The 17908-nt window shown below is 35.6% G+C and overlaps 1 protein-coding gene across 1 annotated transcript in view; it reads right to left on the minus strand.

Annotated features, from left to right (window-relative positions):
* The window catches only part of LOC150105253 (methylmalonyl-CoA mutase, mitochondrial-like), a 429676-nt gene that overhangs the window by 85871 nt on the left and 325897 nt on the right, over positions 1–17908 (minus strand). The window contains exon 14 of the mRNA XM_090394648.1: positions 8962–9063. Coding sequence (XP_090250774.1) covers positions 8962–9063 — 102 coding nt within the window. The remainder of the gene's footprint in view (positions 1–8961; positions 9064–17908) is intronic.

Consider the following 17908-nt stretch of genomic DNA (forward strand, 5'->3'; position numbering starts at 1 on the left):
TCTGTCATACAGCAGCAACAGACTCACCATCCTAACTCTGTCACTCTTTTCTTTCGCTACCTTTAACAATACTTTAAAGTCCTCTCTCATAAAAAATTTATCTCCTTTGAATTCATTCATACCGGCCACAACTATCAATTCTTTCACCCTCTGTTTTTGCACTCTAATACTCTCACTTACATCTTTAAATTTCACACCTGGTAAGTACGATTTAGTTAAACTCCCATCTATCCCACCTCTTAATAACTAGTCACCACACAACACTCTTTCCTTCATTTCTGAAACTCTCCCACTCTTACGCTTATTTTTCCTTTCAAACACTTGTTTATTTCCATTAGTCGAGGCACTCTGGCAAGAGTTTTGCAGGTGCTCCAACTGCCGCTGTGCACTGTGTATTACTCCATGTAACCTAGTGATCTCACTCGTTACAAATAATTCCTCATTTTTTTATCATTTAAACCATTTTCTCTCTCTCTCTCTCTCTTTGATTACTGCTCTCATTGCCATCTTGTACAACATCGCAATTCCCTATCAAGGCACTATTTTCACTCACATTCCGGCTTTCTTCAACCACAACAATCTCATGACCTGACACATACTTCAATTCCTCACTTTGTTTACGCTTTCTGCACATTCTCCCAGCACTATCATTTTCCATCCAAACTCCAGCCTTTTTCGGGAAAGCATACATCCCATACATATCACACTGGACAAACTCCCTCACATTACAGTTTTTGAACAAAGGTATCGTATTTTTGGATGCCATTATCTTTCATCGCATTGGCGCCATGTGTATGAAATGAATCGTTAAAATACTAAGTTAAATAAAACGGAATTCACACCGAAATCACACAGACACAACAAGCTACCAAAAATAAACAATACTACATTAAGATTTAAACCAATATTCCAATTTTCACTCAAAATTATACTTAGCTTTCGGGAGCTCTCTGAAAACTATACACACCATGTCATGTTGAGAAGAATCTATTTAGCCCTCTTTTAGTTCAAATGTAAGCAGACCAAATTCCATATATTCCGAGGTCATTCCTGTTGAGGTTGAGATAACTGATGTTGGCATTATACAGTATAAGCTTTCTTTCATAACAGAACATGGAGTAATGCAATAATATGCAAGTTCTTTTGTAAATGATCATATGGCATATAGGAACACTATCATGCTGCTTATCACAGGCAAGAAGCAATTTGAAAAAAAAAAAAAAAAAATTCTGGATTGTCAAACCCTTAGCCCATCTATGGTGCTAATTTACTACAGAAGAAAATGAAGGAAAGGAATGGAAACTAAGGCACTACAGGTTTACTACTTTTTGTGGTTGGTACGTTTGTCAACATGTTCATATTGGGGCAACTGGAACTCTCTCACCATGGTTCTCTGTGGGGTGAGAGAAGACACTGCATCTCCACTGCAATTTCATGTTTCAGTGGATGTACCACATACTGCAACAGGTGTTCTTCAATTGTAACCAAATTTTCATTGAGGTGGGGGGGGGATGAATGTGTTTGTTTTAGGATGTATTAGAAAACAATAAAGGAGAATTCTATATTTGGTTAATATATTTGAATTACTAAAAGGTGCAAACATGTGAACCATAATTAATGAGTCATGTGAGAATAACAAATATAAAGGAAAGAACAGATGTGAATAGAATACTTTCATTACTGACAAATGAATTCTCAATAATTTACATTTGTTATGATATGTGTGTGTGTGTGTATCCTATTATTTGTTGGGGCAAAATGATATTATAAACCAGCAGTGGTTAAATCCCAGCTTGCAAGATTGTTTGCTGTGGCTCTCGAGGCAATTTTTGTTTTTATTTTGTTTCTTTTTCTTCTTCTTCACACTGCCAACTTCTAACATTCTCTTCTAAGTACCAACTTCTTCCATTAATTCCTGTATAGAGTTTTTTCATTCCAGTACAGAATTCCCATCTAAGCTAAGTCTTTTTGAATGTTATCCTCACAGCACTGCTGCATTCCTCTAGGTTGGTTTATTATTATTATCCCAAGACCCCATGGAGTCAAAGACTCATCTAGAAAGTCCTTTTTTCATACACAAAACTCATCATACCACACCTTAAACACGCTCAAATTATCTGCAGACACCACACTCTCAGGCAAGGCATTCCTATCATTCCAAACTCTGCATACAAAAAACCTGCTTCTCACTGACCTGCTTACACCCTCCTTATACAGCTTACAGGGATGTCATCTGGTTCTCCTCTAATCTCCCACCATTTGCTGTAAAACCTCTCCAACATTGATCATATAACAATCCCTTACTAACTTATAGGTCTATATCATATCACCCCTTTCCTCCTATTCACCAGACTCTGTATATTGCATCTTCTCAACCTTTCCTCATATTCAACATTCCAGAGATCAGCAACTACCTTAGTAAGTCGTCTCTGTACCCTTTCCAACATCTCTTTGTCCTTTTGAAAACCAGGTGACCAAATCTGTGCACAGAAGTTCATGTGTGGCCTAATCAAAGCCTTATACAATGGAACAAGAATCTCCCTACTTCTACAAGTCAGTGTCCTCCACATCATTCCCAGAATTCTTTGTGTTGTCCTCACAATTTTGGAAATGTGTCCCCTAAATTTCAGACCTTTATCCACTATCACCCCAAGATCTTTTATCTTCTCTATCCCAAACAATATATCCCCACCAAGCATAAATTCTACATCCCATCTTTGTTACCCAAATTTTAAAACCTTACATTTTACAATATTGAACTCACATCCCCATTTCTGTGCCCATTCACTCAATTTATTCAAGTCTTCTTGTAAGGCCACAACATCTTCTCTACTCTTTATGGTTTGCCCCAACTTTGCATCATCTGCAAACAACTGAATATCCCCATGCAAATCTTTGCCAATTTCATTAATACAGGTTAAACAGCAACAACCCTAAAACATACCCCTGAGGCACACCACTAATGACTTTACTCTTCCTGGATATTGCTCCCCCATACACAACTTGCTGATACCTATCAGATAGCCAGTCTCCAATCCCATACACTAATCTAATATCCAACCCTATCCGCTCTAGTTTGACTATCAACTTATCATGTGGTAAGCTATCAAAAGCCTTTGCGAAATCTAAGTATACTACTGTGTATCCCTCTACTCTGTCCATGGAAGCTGTCACCTTATTGTAATAAGTAAGTAGATTACTAAAAACATTACCTCCCTTTAGTAAATCCATGCTATTCATCAAAGATAATACCATTGTTGTCAACCCAACTCTGGATCCTAGTTCTTACAAGCTTAACTACAACACCTGACACACACAGATGGGCCTATAGTTTGATGCTTGTTCTGTCACCTCCTTTATGAAGTGGCACAATCTTGCCCTCCTTCCACTCCTTAGGAACTCGACCGAGTGCAAGATTTGTATTAAAAAAATGTCAAGGCCGGTGTCAACTCCCTGGCATGTTCCTTCCAAATACGTGGTGATATATTATCAAGTCCAACAGCCTTATTAACATCAAGTTTGCTCAATTCCCCATACACCTCTTGCTCACTTACAGTCACTCTCTCTCCTCCCTATCATCAACTGCTCTCAATCTCTCCAAGATGTCACATTCACAAGAATGAAAGACCTTTATGAACTGCTAATTAAGTATCTCCACTATATCTTCTGTAGTAGTTGTCTTTATACCATTTTCTCCAATCAATGTCATCTTTCCATAATCATTCTTTTTTTTCTGGCTACATATCAAAAGAACTCCCTTTGGCTTCATTAGCTAACTGCTGTTCATACTTCACTTTTGCTACCCTTACCAACCAAGTCACCCTCCTTACCTGGTTTTTGTAATCCTCATGGAATTGATTATTACCACTTCTCTTATGCTGCCTCCATAATGCCTTTTTTTTTTCTCTGTATTGCATGCTTAATCTCTTCATTCATCCATTTGACATCTACATTATTTAACCTTCAGATCCTTGGAATACATTTCGACATTGCTTCTACTAGATAGTTCTTGAATATCCCCCAAGCTGCATTGATCTAACTCCTCATTCCATGCTACACCTACAAGCTGTCTCCTGAGCTATTCATAATCAGCCTTGTAGTTTCACACACACATATCCTTTTCTCACAGAGGTCCTCACACTGCTGGCAACCACCCAGGTAATCACTTCATGGTCACTCTCACCAACTGGAGCGTGATTTGATACCTCATTTATAATTACATCCTCTGATGTGATGATCAAATCCAAGACCCTCAATGCTTTTCATCAGACCTCATTCTGAATGCTTGTTTAGCTACTCTCTCCTCACCATCTTTCCCATTATCCAAGCCATCTCAATCTGCAGACTCTAATTTCATTAGATAGAAGTGAATTGTGTTTATTATAGAAGAAGACAAAAATTCATGATATGTATATTTTTTTCACAGACATATTGATATAAAAATAATATATATGAAATACAATACACATAAATACATATAATATTTTTCATATAATACACACAAATATAAACAATGAAAAAAATTTAAGAATTAATTTTTTTTGAAAATATTTTGTGGCTCATAAACATCTGAAAAACATCCTATGAGGCTCTTGAGCCTTGGTAACTCCACCATCTGTGCTATAAACTATAGACACACATATGTGCATTTATGATGGCATAGTAAAAACTTATGAGGATAGGGAAAGAGATTTGTTTGTAAAATCAAACTGCTTCCCTTGATATGAATACAAAATAAAATTTTGCCATTACAGGAACTCTATCTTTATAGTTGTATATTATATGCAAGAAATAACACCATAAATATTTCTGTATATAAATGTAGACTATGGTTTATGCTGTGACAGGAACTTATGTACGCTTAGCAACAAGCAGTTACAATACACTATCTAATGAAATAAAGTCAATAACCTCAGAAAATGTTTTTAGAAAAAGATTGAGAAACTACTTCATGGGACTAAACAATGTTGACTTTTATTATAAGAAATCACTATAATTATTAAATGGCTAATTATGATTCTAACAGATTATAACTAAGTATATACTATATGTTATGTGAGCGCTCAGAGATATACAGTCATTTTATTTTGCAGTGACTGTCTTGCCTACATTTATATTTTTCTAGTAATCAGAATTGCCGCGGATCTTGGTTACACATATCGTAAAGTTCCTTCTATTTTCATTTCTTGTCTTTTCCTTAACAGATCAGTCTCTATATTACCACTTGAACAATAATTGTATTATATTATATATTTATAACATGTTTATAATTATATTATATTTATAATTCAAATTTGTCAATGATGCAAAGTTAGATAGAATTATCAGGAGTAGTGCTAATGTTAATTCTCTACAGGACGATTTGAATAGGCTTTTAGCTTGGACAAATGAGTGGGGTTGCAGCTTTAATCTTAATAAATACAAGGTGTTTCAAGGTATTGGGGGGGAGTCCGACTACACCTCCTAGTGCCTCCCCCAGACCCTTGAAGCTTTTGACCAAATTTCTTATGGTCTGATTTCAAGGTGACTAATGTGACAACGGCATTCAATTTTCCAATGAAGAGTCACAGAAAGAAATCAACAACAACAAGATGTTACACTTTGAGATAAAGAGAGAGAGATAAGGCTGCGTATTACAGTGTTTTCAACACTTGCATATTGCAAGTTTTGAAAAGACTGTAATGCTGGTATGATAAAAAGTACATCGACATGTACTTTTTATTTATAAGGAAGTGGTGGTGTTTCAATATAAGGCATTGGTCAGACCACATATGGATTATGTACTCATATTTGGTCACCTAGGTTTCATTGTGACATGGAGACAATAGAGAGGGTCCAAAGATGAATAATCAAAGTGATATCAGAACTCTGGGGTGTTGATTATGAAGAGCATTTGAGAGAATATGAATTATGGAGGTTCGTGGATAGAATTGAAAGAGAAGATATGATAGAGACCTTCAAATTAGTTAAGGGATTCTATCAGATTCATACAGAAGGAATTATAAAAAAAAAGTTGATATTAAGATGGGATTTTAATATTAAGTTGATATTAAGTTGATATAGAACGAGAGGCAATCCCTTGATGTTGCATAAAGATGTGGTGAAGAAGAGTGTGAGGAGTAGATTCTTTACATGGAGAGTTGTTAGTGTGTGAATGCAGTTAGTGTAAATAACTTCAAAGCTCAGTATAATAGATATGCTGCTGGTTGAGTGGGCCTGCTACGATGAGTCTGTTGACTCCATGGAGGTTACCAAAATAATAATACTAATAATAATATATGTAGTATTACTTTCTACTATATTCTATTATCGCTTGAATTGATGTAACACTTGTGTTGCATCACTCAGTATAATAGATATGCTGCTGGTTGAGTGGGCCTGCTACGATGAGTCTGTTGACTCCATGGAGGTTACCAAAATAATAATACTAATAATAATATATGTAGTATTACGTTCTACTATATTCTATTATCGCTTGAATTGATGTAACACTTGTGTTGCATCACTACTGTGTTGAGTTATCATTTATACTTCTTCAGTCTTAATAAATTTCAAAATTATTAAAAAAATATAAATATATACATATAAGTAACCAATAATAAACAGTGGCTGTTTATTATTGATTATTCCATTCAATCATCAGTTGGAATTATTCACCCTTTCATGAATCCTATGCTCTTTGCATAATTTTTCTTTTCTTACCTTTTTGTCAGTAGCTCTTCTGTCTTATCAAAAATAGATATCTTACATATTCTAGTTACACTGTTAGAAATTAATAAATGTAGTTCACTTCTTATAATACACAGAAGAAATCATTTTTATTTTGGAATAGATAAATTTTAATTTATATCTGTTCTTTATGACGACTGGAATGAAAATGTTCCTACAGTATAAAAAAACATTCCATCCTCTAGACACTATACTGCAAAGCATGAAAAACAAGTAATTTTATTGTATCACTAAATACAGTGCAGAGACATTTACAGTCTATGTACTATATTTAGCAGCAATTAATGTACTTAGAGAAGATTTAATTTCCTCTTCATAAAAAAAAAAAACATGATCCCTTCCCCACAGACACTATGCTGCATGTACGTAAGCAAAATATATTCTGTATTTACTGTAGCATCATAGTATCTAGCTAAACACATTTGTCCTAATATCCTCTTTCAAATTTTCAGTTGCAGAAATTACATGTAACAGCTGTTTATAATGCAGTCAGTATTTTAGAAACAAACAATCTATGTAAAGCAAATTTTCACAAGCAAATAAAGCTATGTGTGTGTGCGTGTGTGTGTATTATTATTATTATTAGTAGTAGTATTAAGAGAGAGAGAGACCTCCAGGGAGTCAAGGACTCATTGAGGGAGGACACATACTACACGTATCAGTTGTCATACTTATTCTTGAATTCATTCACACTGCTTGCACTCACAACATCTAATGGCAATCCATTCCAATTAAGCACCACCCTATAAGAGAAAAATCTAGCCCTCACCCACTTCTTCATTCATTATCAGCTTTCAAGGATGCCCTCTTGTCTTTTCCCCACCCTCCATAAAATGAAAAATTCAATTAACTGAAATCCTCTATGACCCTTTCAGAAGTTTGTAAGTCTCAATCATATCACCCTTCTTTCTCCTGTTTGCTAGTGTCTGCAGTCTGCAATTCTCAATCTGTCTTCATAATCAGTATTCCATAATCCTGAATATCATTTTTAACACTCTCTCCACTATATGAGAATCACCACAGAAACCAGGAGACCAGACCTGTGCACAATAGTTCAAGTGAGGTCTTATCAAGGCCTTGTAAAGAGAAAAAATGACATCATCATCTCTGCATGTGAATGTTCATTTCATCATTGCAATTACCTTTTGAGTTCTATTTACAATCTTTGCTACATGGACCCTGAACTATGTACTAACACTCAAAGATCCCTAGCCTCATCAGTTTCTTCTAGCATAAACCCATCAATATAATACGACACTGGATATCTAATTATGCCAAAGTGAATGACTTTCCATTTACTGACATCTATTTTCCCATGCCCACAAATTCAACCTATTCAAATCATTCTGCAAGGATTGCATATCAGCAGCATTCATGATTACCCTGCCTATCTTTGCATCATCAGCAAATAGCTGTATGTCGCTTATCAAATCCTTCCCAATATCATTAATGTGTAGATTGAATAACAGTGGACCAAGCACTGATCCTTGTCGTACATCACTGGTTACCTTGAATCTTGCAGACTCACATCCCAGTAAACCACTTTTTGATATCTATCAGTCAGCCATCCTCTTATCAATGCTAATATTCTATAATCCAAACCCATATTCTCCAATTTATGCAACAGTCTACTATGCTGTATTCTGTCAAAAGCCTTAGCAAAATCCAAAAGTATCATGGTGTATCCATTCCCCTTGTCTAACTCATTGGTAACATGATATCTATTAGTATATATATCTCCCCCCCTTTTTTTTTTTGGCAGTAGTTGAGTGAGAACTCAGCTTCTTCTTCTTCTTCTGCACAGTTACATAAACTGTCATCAGCATTCTTAAATCGAAGACAGCTGATTTATCTCATTGTGTGTGTGTGTGTGTGCGCGCGCGCGCACATGCATATGAGTGATGATGTGTTGAAAATTAAGCAACTTCCTCTTTGAAGGTTTGTAGTGATAATTAGCAGTACAGATAATTTTCAACCACCACTTATCTTCTTCTGATATAAACTTTCAGGTTTAGATATACATCAACAAATTGTCTTCAACAGCAGCTCAACTATATATGTGATAAAATCATACAGGCAATTCAGAAACCCATTTCCATATAATGCCAGAAAGAAATTGGATAATCTCATCAGTATGTACAATGGACAAAATGAAAACTACCTCTTATTTATATTAAATAGTCTTGCTATGTTAATGTTTACTTAAACCATTATTAATATATCAGTACCTACCAATACTTTCTTGCAAACCATTTCAAGTTCAGCAGTATTGCCAAATTCAGATTTATATGCTCCAGATACAATTCTGTCAGAAGCCACATGCCTTCCAAACACCTGTATTAAAAACAAAATTTTCATATAGATCTGGAAGTATTAAAGGCAAAACATTTTCAATAATCCTTAATTTTATTAATTAATAAAAATAATTATTATAAAATAAATATTATAAAATGAATAATAAAATAATAATTATATTGATATAATAATATAATATAAATGATCAGTGAAATCATTAAATGAAATTTCAGAACAATATAATATGAGAATATCAAAAGCAAAGACAAAAATAATGGCTTTCAAAAGAGAAAACCCAATAAGAAGTAAAATAGTGATAGATAATAAAATATTAGAACAACTAAATGCTTTAAAATACCTGGGATGTGACTTATCCTATGAAGATGAAAAAGATATAGACATTAAAATATCAAATTTTGTTAAAGTAAATGGCATAATAAACAATATATTTAAGCCATCTCTGGTACAAAAACACATTGGAATCAGAATATATAATGTCCTATCTAAACCACCTTTACTATACGGAAGTGAAACATGGACCATAAAAAGGAAATATGAAAAACAAATTCAAACAGCAGAAATGAAATTTCTCAGAAAAACAGCTGAATATACCAAGTGGGACCATAAAACAAATAAAGAAATTTTATGATCCCTGAACATAAAACAATTAACTATTAAATAAGTAAATATAAACAAAAATGGTTAGAATATCTAAATTGAATAGAGAATAGCAAACTGTCAAAAATACTATATGGATATTAAATAAATGGAACAAAGAACTGGAAGACCAAGAAAGTGATGGCATGAGACCGGAACAGGCAACTTGGCTTAAAATTTATGATAGGAAGAAGAAAATATAATATAATGGTACCAGTTAGCTTGCAGACAATGAGTTAATGAATTTTTTCACTGTTAGCATCAACAGATACCATACGCTGCTTGGAAAGAAATCAATGGACATCATAATGTGAAGAACAAACACAAACAGCCATGGCATCTACCTTAATAAGATGCAGGAACTCCATTTGTTGTGATCATTGCAGCAATCCTATGGAGCATACAAGCATACGATAGTGATCAAATAATTTTGGATCCTTCTTCCTGTAGGCATGTAATAGGATTAGCGACTGATATAGCGTGGATGTCCCTTGCTTCACCAAACACTCTGGCTCATTCACAGATGTTCAATGGGGTTGAGATCAAGACTCTGTGGAGGCCAGTCAAGTGTGGTGATGTTCATGTTTACAAACCATGCAGTTACAGCATCAGCCTTATGACACGATGCACAGTTCTGCTGAGACAATGGTCAGTTCTGTAGAAACGCCACAAAGTAGGAAGCGCTGCATTGTTCAGAATGTTCAGATACCTCTTGGAGTTCAATGTTCATGACACACCACAAACAGAGGTCCGAGGACAAACAAGGAAAAACACAACCACCTCCAAATTTCATAGTTGGGGTTATGCACTCTGGTAAGAGACATTCGCTGGGCATTAACCACACCTGCCCATCTGCTCGATAGAGGATGTAGTGTGATTTGTTGCTTCATAACACACTTCCAAGCTTCCATGTTCTTTGCACCACTGAAGACGATGCTGCATGTTCGTTTGGGTAATTTGAGACTTAGATGTTGCAGTCCTACCAAGGAAACCCATACTGTGCACCTAAGTTATAAATGTTTTTTGTGCAGGTTCGTATTCCAGCTGATACCCAGAACTCTACATTCAATGGTATAAGGCGAGACTTACAAGACTTACAGTACGGTATGAGGTGAGACTTGCGAACCTATGGCATGTGTGCCATAGGTTCGCAAGTCCTTCTGCCTGCTCAGCTGACTTCTATGGTGAGTTACAATGCATAAATATTTTTCTCACTACCTTTTTTATCAAATCAAAATCGTTAAAATCAATTTTACACTGAATAATATTATAAATTTATATATAAATAAATATATATTATAAATTTATAAATAAATAAAGTTAGATTAATTTTCTATTAATTTTTTCCCTATTAAAACCTGCCCAGCATGTCAGCAACACTATTGGTAAATTTTTGGCCCATGCCGGCATGTCAGCAACTTGATTTGTAAATTTTGGCACGCGCACATAAAAAGGTTTGCCACCACTGCTATAGACCATGGAATGTGTAGGGTGGTGATGAACAAATGTATAAGCAGTTTGGATTAGTGAACAAGAAAAGGGTGATATTATGGGTGATTTTAATTATAGTAACACACAGACTGAAATGAAGAGATAGCTTTTGGGTATAAGGAAAATTAATTTCTTGAGAGACAACTATCTTAGACAGCATGTAAGGGAGATATGTAAGGACTGAGTCTTAGATCTAATCATTCTGTCAGATTGTGAGTGTGTGTGTGTGTGGGGGGGGGTTGTCACATTTTCCTAGTTGGTGAGAGTAACCATGAGGTGATCACCTCGGGTGGTGGTGGCCAGCCATATGAAGACTTCTGTGAATAAAGGATATATGTGGAACTACAAGGTTAGTGAATATGAGAAGCTCAGGATATAGCTTGGAGCTATAGCATGGAATGAGGAGTTAAGCAGGAAAGAGGTAAAGTTTAATAAGGTAGATGTCAAATGGATGAATGAATGAATTAAGCATGAAATCTGAAGAAGAAGATGAAGTTACTATGTGAAGAAGCATAAGATGAATGATGGTAAAAATCAGTTGCATGAGGAGTGTAAAGAGTAGACCAATAAGGTGACTCAATTGCAGATGTCAAATGGATGAATGAAAGGATTAAGCATGAAATCTGGAAGAAGAATAAGAAGTCCTGTGTGAGGAAACACAAAATGAACGATGGTAACAATCAGTCGCATGAGGAGTATAAAGAGCAAGTCAGTAAGGCGACTCACAATTGGTAAGGATAGCAACAGTGTGATATGAGCAGAACTTAGCAAATCAGACCAAGAAAAATCCTAGAGAGTTTTTTTCTGATATATGGCAAGTAGAAAAAAAGAATGATTATTATTATTATAATTATTACGTAACACCTCCAGGGAGTTCAAAGACTCATCAAGGTCCCAATCAATGACACAATTCTTCTCCTACGGGACAAATTTCCACTGCCATTATGACCCCTCTTTGTCCACATACTATATTCCAGTTACTTCGTGTGGCAAAATAAATTTTACCTACAAAAAGAAGGTACAGCCATATACTCACCACTATCCACCCCAATTGCTAACTTTTATATGGAAGCTTTTGAGCAAAGTACTCTTGATTCCTTCACTCTAAAACCTACAGTGTGGCTTAGATACGTTGATGATGTTTTCATAATCTGGCCACATGGGCAACAAACATTAAACACATTCCTTAGCCACCTGAACATACAACATGAATGCATACAATTTACAATCGAAATCGAAAATAAGAACTCGCTCCTGTTCCTGGATACACTGGTCACACATCTTCCTTCAGGCAGTCTATCCTTCACAGTCTACTGCAAACCAACACATACTGGTCAATACATACATGCTAATTCATACCACCACCCATCACAAAAATATGGAGTCATTAACACCCTTAAAAATAGAGCTATAACAATTGCTCTAATCAGCAAGCTCTTAAACAAGAATTTAAAATTATTAGCAACACATTTATAAATGACTATAACCAAAATACTATTAATAAAGTTCTTCATAAAACTTCATCAAAAAAAGAATCTAGATTATAGTAAACCATAGCCATCCCATACATTATAGGGTTATCAGAAAAAATTCAAAGAATCCTACACCATTATAATCTCAATGCCACCTTTAAACCACCTACAAAACTTAAAAACATATTCAATTCCTCCAAGGATCCTCTCCTCCCATTGGCACATCCTGGAGTTTATTGCATCTACTGCACCTGTAACTTAGCTTATATTGGTGAAACTGGACGTACAATCCCTATACATAAAAAAGAACACAAAAGACACATTAAATATAACAATTTTGGTGATGCAGGCCTCTCAGATCACACTCTCAACACCTTACACCGAATTGATTAGAAAAGTACCTGCTCTTTAGACCATACAAAAACCTGGAATGAAAGAAAATTTAAAGAAGCCTGCGAAATTCTGATTAACCACCCGAATATCAACAATAATTGTGGCATGAAAATTCCAAGAATCTGCATGGCACATATTCAGCCTACTTAATATTTAGTATCTAGCATACTTTAAGACTTTAAGCAACCTTCAGCTAGTATTGGAAACTATTCCATACCAACTGGTGGAAATTTAGTACAGTCATGTTTTTAATAGATACATATATATATATATATAATATTCATCAAAGCTTGATTTACTTCCTCAGTTTTAAGAAAAGGCTGGTTATATTCCACTAATTCGGGTCCTACCCAAGGGCCTATGAGTTGTGGAAATACTTTCTGAAAATGAAAGCTGTTCCGAACAAAGCGGCCTTTTGCAGCTGCCCAATTTTTAATCCATCTAACTCGAGTGCTTCTAGATGTTTTTTCAATGTTTTAGGGATGGCGCCTAAAGCACCTATTATTATGGGAGCAACTGTTGTTTTCTTTTGCCAGATTCATTCAACTTCGATTTGCAAATCGCGATATTTTGTAATTTTTTTCATTTTCTTTGTTGTCAATCCGACTATCTCCTGGTACTGATGTTTCGATAAACGTAACACCCTTGTGTATATATATAAACATGTTGCTCTCCAGCCCAATGTAATTTTGTAATGAACAGATAATAATAATAATAATAATAATAAGACTCTAGCATTGATGTAGTAAAGGTCTTTTTTTTTTTTTTTTACACCAGAGGTCAGGCCAACAACTGTTGTAATGGTTGGTCAGTAACTTTGGCAAACCATGTAGATTGTAATGCAGCTTGTTTCTCTGTATATATAGTGAATATGCTCCAGAAGATGACCTTGATATGAAGGTCTAAACGTCGAGTGTTGATTTTGGTTTATATTAAACTCAAGTTTTACTCAAACACGGTAGTTGTCTCCATAATTTTCCAAAATATATTCTGATCACCATGTAAGCCTAAAAGAAAGGAAAAGACAATGTTAGGATGAAGAAAGAATGATAGATAGAAAACCAGTGTAGAAGACATAGTTAAGGTATTCACTGAACAATTCAGAATGTTTGAGCCTCTCATGATTTCATACTGATGCAGATGAAACATTCTGAATTGTTCGGTGAATACCTTAACTATGTCTTCTACACTGGTAGAGGAAATGGGAGAGGATGGCTTAATTGTGAGTGAGCATGATGTATATGAGGAAATAAATAAGCTTGATGTCAATAAGGAAATAGGACTTGATGACGTATCACCACATTTTAAGGGAAGGTTCCATGGGGTTGGTGGTATTGCAACAGCAGAGGTTCCAAGGAAGTGGAAAGAAGGTAAAATTATTCCACTTCACAAAGTGGTGATAAGGCTGTGGCTACATATTATAGGCCAATCTATATATTTGCAGTTGCGGTTAAGGTACTGGAGAGATTAGTGAGAGCAATGATACAGAAATGGATTGATAAAAGCAATATTCTCTGTGATTGGCAGATTGGGTTTGTTAAAGGGAAGATATAATTTATAAATCTACTTATTTACTATAACTGGTTGATGAGTGAATTTGGACAGGGGAGATGTACATACAGCAGTCATAGATTTTGCAAAGAAGACTTTTGGATGATTGCCACACAACAACCGGTAATTAAATTGAAATGGAAAGGACTGATAAGTGACTTAGACCTCGATAGGTGACTGGCTGTCAGATAGGTATCATCAAGTTGTATATGGGAATGCAGTATCCTGAAAGAGGAAAGTCATGAATGGTGTGCCACAGGGGTCTTTTTTAGGGCACTGTTGTTACAGTTACATATCTCTAGTTAAACCTGTCCTAATATATAAATATACAAATTGAACAACAAAGTCCTTCTGTAAAACATCCATGTGACTCCTCTATAATTTTTGTGGCCTAACAAGAAGACTTGAATAGATCAATGGGCAAGTGAGTGAAACTATGAATGGGCAAGTGAGTGAAACTATCAGTTCAGTGTTGCCAAGTGTAAGGCTCTGAAATTTGGAAAGCAATAATGGGTGCAAAATATATATTTGGAGAAGTTTTGAAGGAAATGGAGGCGATGAGAGATCTGGGAGCAGTGGTGGACAAGGATCTGAAGTTCAGGGATCACATTGTACAAGTTGTAACATCAAATTATGGTAATGCTGAGGACCTTCATGTGCAAAAATAAAGATGTATAAGGCTTTGATCAGGCCTCATATGGATTACAGTGCACAGATTTGGTTATCTAATTTTTATGGTGGTGATGAGCATATATTATAAGGTGTCCAGAGAAGATTGACTAATGTGGTAAGCGGTTTTTGGAATATGGGATATGAAGACACATTGAAGAAATGCAATATGCAAAGACTCCTGAATAGGAGGAGAAGAGTGGATATGACTGAGACATATAAATTGGTCAGGGGTTGTTATCATGTTAATGAAAAGGAAATTTGTCAGAGCATGGGAGAATATGCGAGTAGAACAAGAGGCCATCCATGGAAACTGTATAAAGAGGGTGTGAGCAGATGAGTGAGAAGTAGCTTCTTTGCATGGAGAGTGGTTAGTGAGGAGAATGCATTGCCTAAGCATATGGTCAATGGGGAGAGTAAATGAGTTTAGGGCAAAAATGAAGAGCATCGTGAAAGGGGAGTGTTTCAGGAACACTGAGGACATCTAATGCAGTGTGAGCCAGACCCTGAAAGAACTTTCCATTCAGGACTTCCACTGGGCTTTTGAACACCTGTATAAACAGAGGTAAATGTTGTGTGGAGATGGAGGGAGATTATTTTGAATCTGTGTAATTAACAATTTCAAATATCATTTTTTTGTTTTGATATAATAATTATAGTCTCATTACTTAATGGGCATACTGTGTATTACCATACTTTGACTCTCACAACAATCTGGCAGAATAAGTGGCAATAGGATTATTAGTTAGCTGGCCAGGAAGTCTCCAGATTCATTACTAACACATTTTGTCACATGTAGTATCTAGTGGTTGGCCCAAAGAACTGTTTTACTGATGTATCCTTGAGTACAAGAAAGTATGCATCCCTACAGTGTATTTGGAAGGACATGAAGGGTGTCAAGCTGCACTGCACATGAGAAAGAAGGGGAACAGGAGAACAGAAACCAGTCCTTATTCTGGAAGCCAACATGGCAACAGGCTGCTTCAGGCTTTCAATAAGCAAGACTGGTGGTATTTCACCAGGAGATGAAGTCATCTACCACATAAAGTCAAGTCAAAGGTATATCTTCCCTCCAACAAGGGAAGATATACCTTTTTAACAGTAATCCTCACTAGATTTGCAAACGCCTTCTTTGTAGAAACAGGTTATACATTGCACATCATTTGTCCTTGATTAATCCCAAATTTTCAGTAGCATGAATTGTATGTGGTGCCTATACATACAAAAGATTGCAAAACTATAGCACATTAGTACCATGGGTGACTAAGATGATTTTTTAAAATATTTAATTTATTTTTGACGTAATCTAGAAACCCTGCTCTAGAAATCAAACTCAAAACAATTTTTCAAGCCACTAGAGCAATGGCATCACACCAGGCCGGTGGTGGCGAACCTATGGCACGACGCCCGAGAATTTTGCTGGCACGTCAACGATTTACATGTGATATCCTTTTATACGCTTATAAATTATTAAGCTTTTTTTTTTAAATTGTTACAATACGTACAAGTTAAATTTTGTTTTACAGGAGAGAGCAGCTACGAAGACAAGAATTTCATTGGTGCGGTATTAACAAAAGATCACGCAACCCAAAGACAAATGGAACCGACAATTTTTGAGTTGAAATGCTAATTCTCTTCAACTGAATTCCATAACAACACTCACTATATATTTCTTGGTTTTAAGACATTCACAACGGGGTGTCGTTTATCGTTCCGACAGAACTTCTCATTACCGGCGGGCTCAACTCACACAAAGTTTCGACCGATGATTGGCTTTTATTGCCTTGTTTGCATTTGAGCTGGAAGGGGAACTCACCCAAGCATTATATGGCATGTTTCAATTCGTGGTAGAATTTTATTTGAAGTTAGCCTCTGTGATCTGCCATAATGACATCGAGAATTTCAAATGCAATCAAACAAACACTTATTTCATGTAATTGAAAAATTGGACAATAGTTTTAGTTAGATACTGTGTTTCTGCTGCAACATATGGTTTTGCTTGCCTATGCAGCATAGTTTCTGTGAGAGGGGTACATGTGATTCATTAGTTAGGCACCATATTTATTCCAGCTGTCTCTAATTGCACTATTCGTTGAGAAATATATTACACATACTGCAGAAGCCTCTGTACCTTCTTCAGGGATACAATAAAACTTTTTTTTTTTTTTCTTGCATCTACAGTATATAATGGCTGTTGGGGAGGGCATGTTGTTCTTTGTGTGGGAGGTATATATGCAAAACCTTTTAATGTCTTTTTTCGTAAAGTGAAATCAGGGGTGCCAGTTATATGCGAGGGCAAGTTATATTTGACAGTAAGTTCGCCAAGTCGACATCCTTCTGCTGCTTCCCCTGCTCTGCTGACTTCTATGGTGAGTTACAATGCATAAATATTTTTCTTACTACCGTTTTTTTTTTTTTTTTTTTCAAACCAACATCATTAAAATCAATTTAATAATGCAATAATCAATTTTAATACTAATAATATTATAAATTTTTGGTGATCAGAATGGGATATGTCAATGAAACTTACCAGAAGTTAATAACTAAAACACTTTTTTTGAATGTTAGTCAAGTGGGTTTTAATTTATTGTCCTACATGTTTCGCCAATTTTTGCTATCGGCATCTTCAGGGAATACAATTGGTAAGCTAT

This window comes from Typopeltis vanoorti, chromosome 6 (genome assembly GCF_054136105.1).
Source record: "Typopeltis vanoorti isolate ZY-2024b chromosome 6, IOZ_Tvanoo_1.0, whole genome shotgun sequence".
Classification (NCBI taxonomy): domain Eukaryota; kingdom Metazoa; phylum Arthropoda; class Arachnida; order Uropygi; family Thelyphonidae; genus Typopeltis; species Typopeltis vanoorti.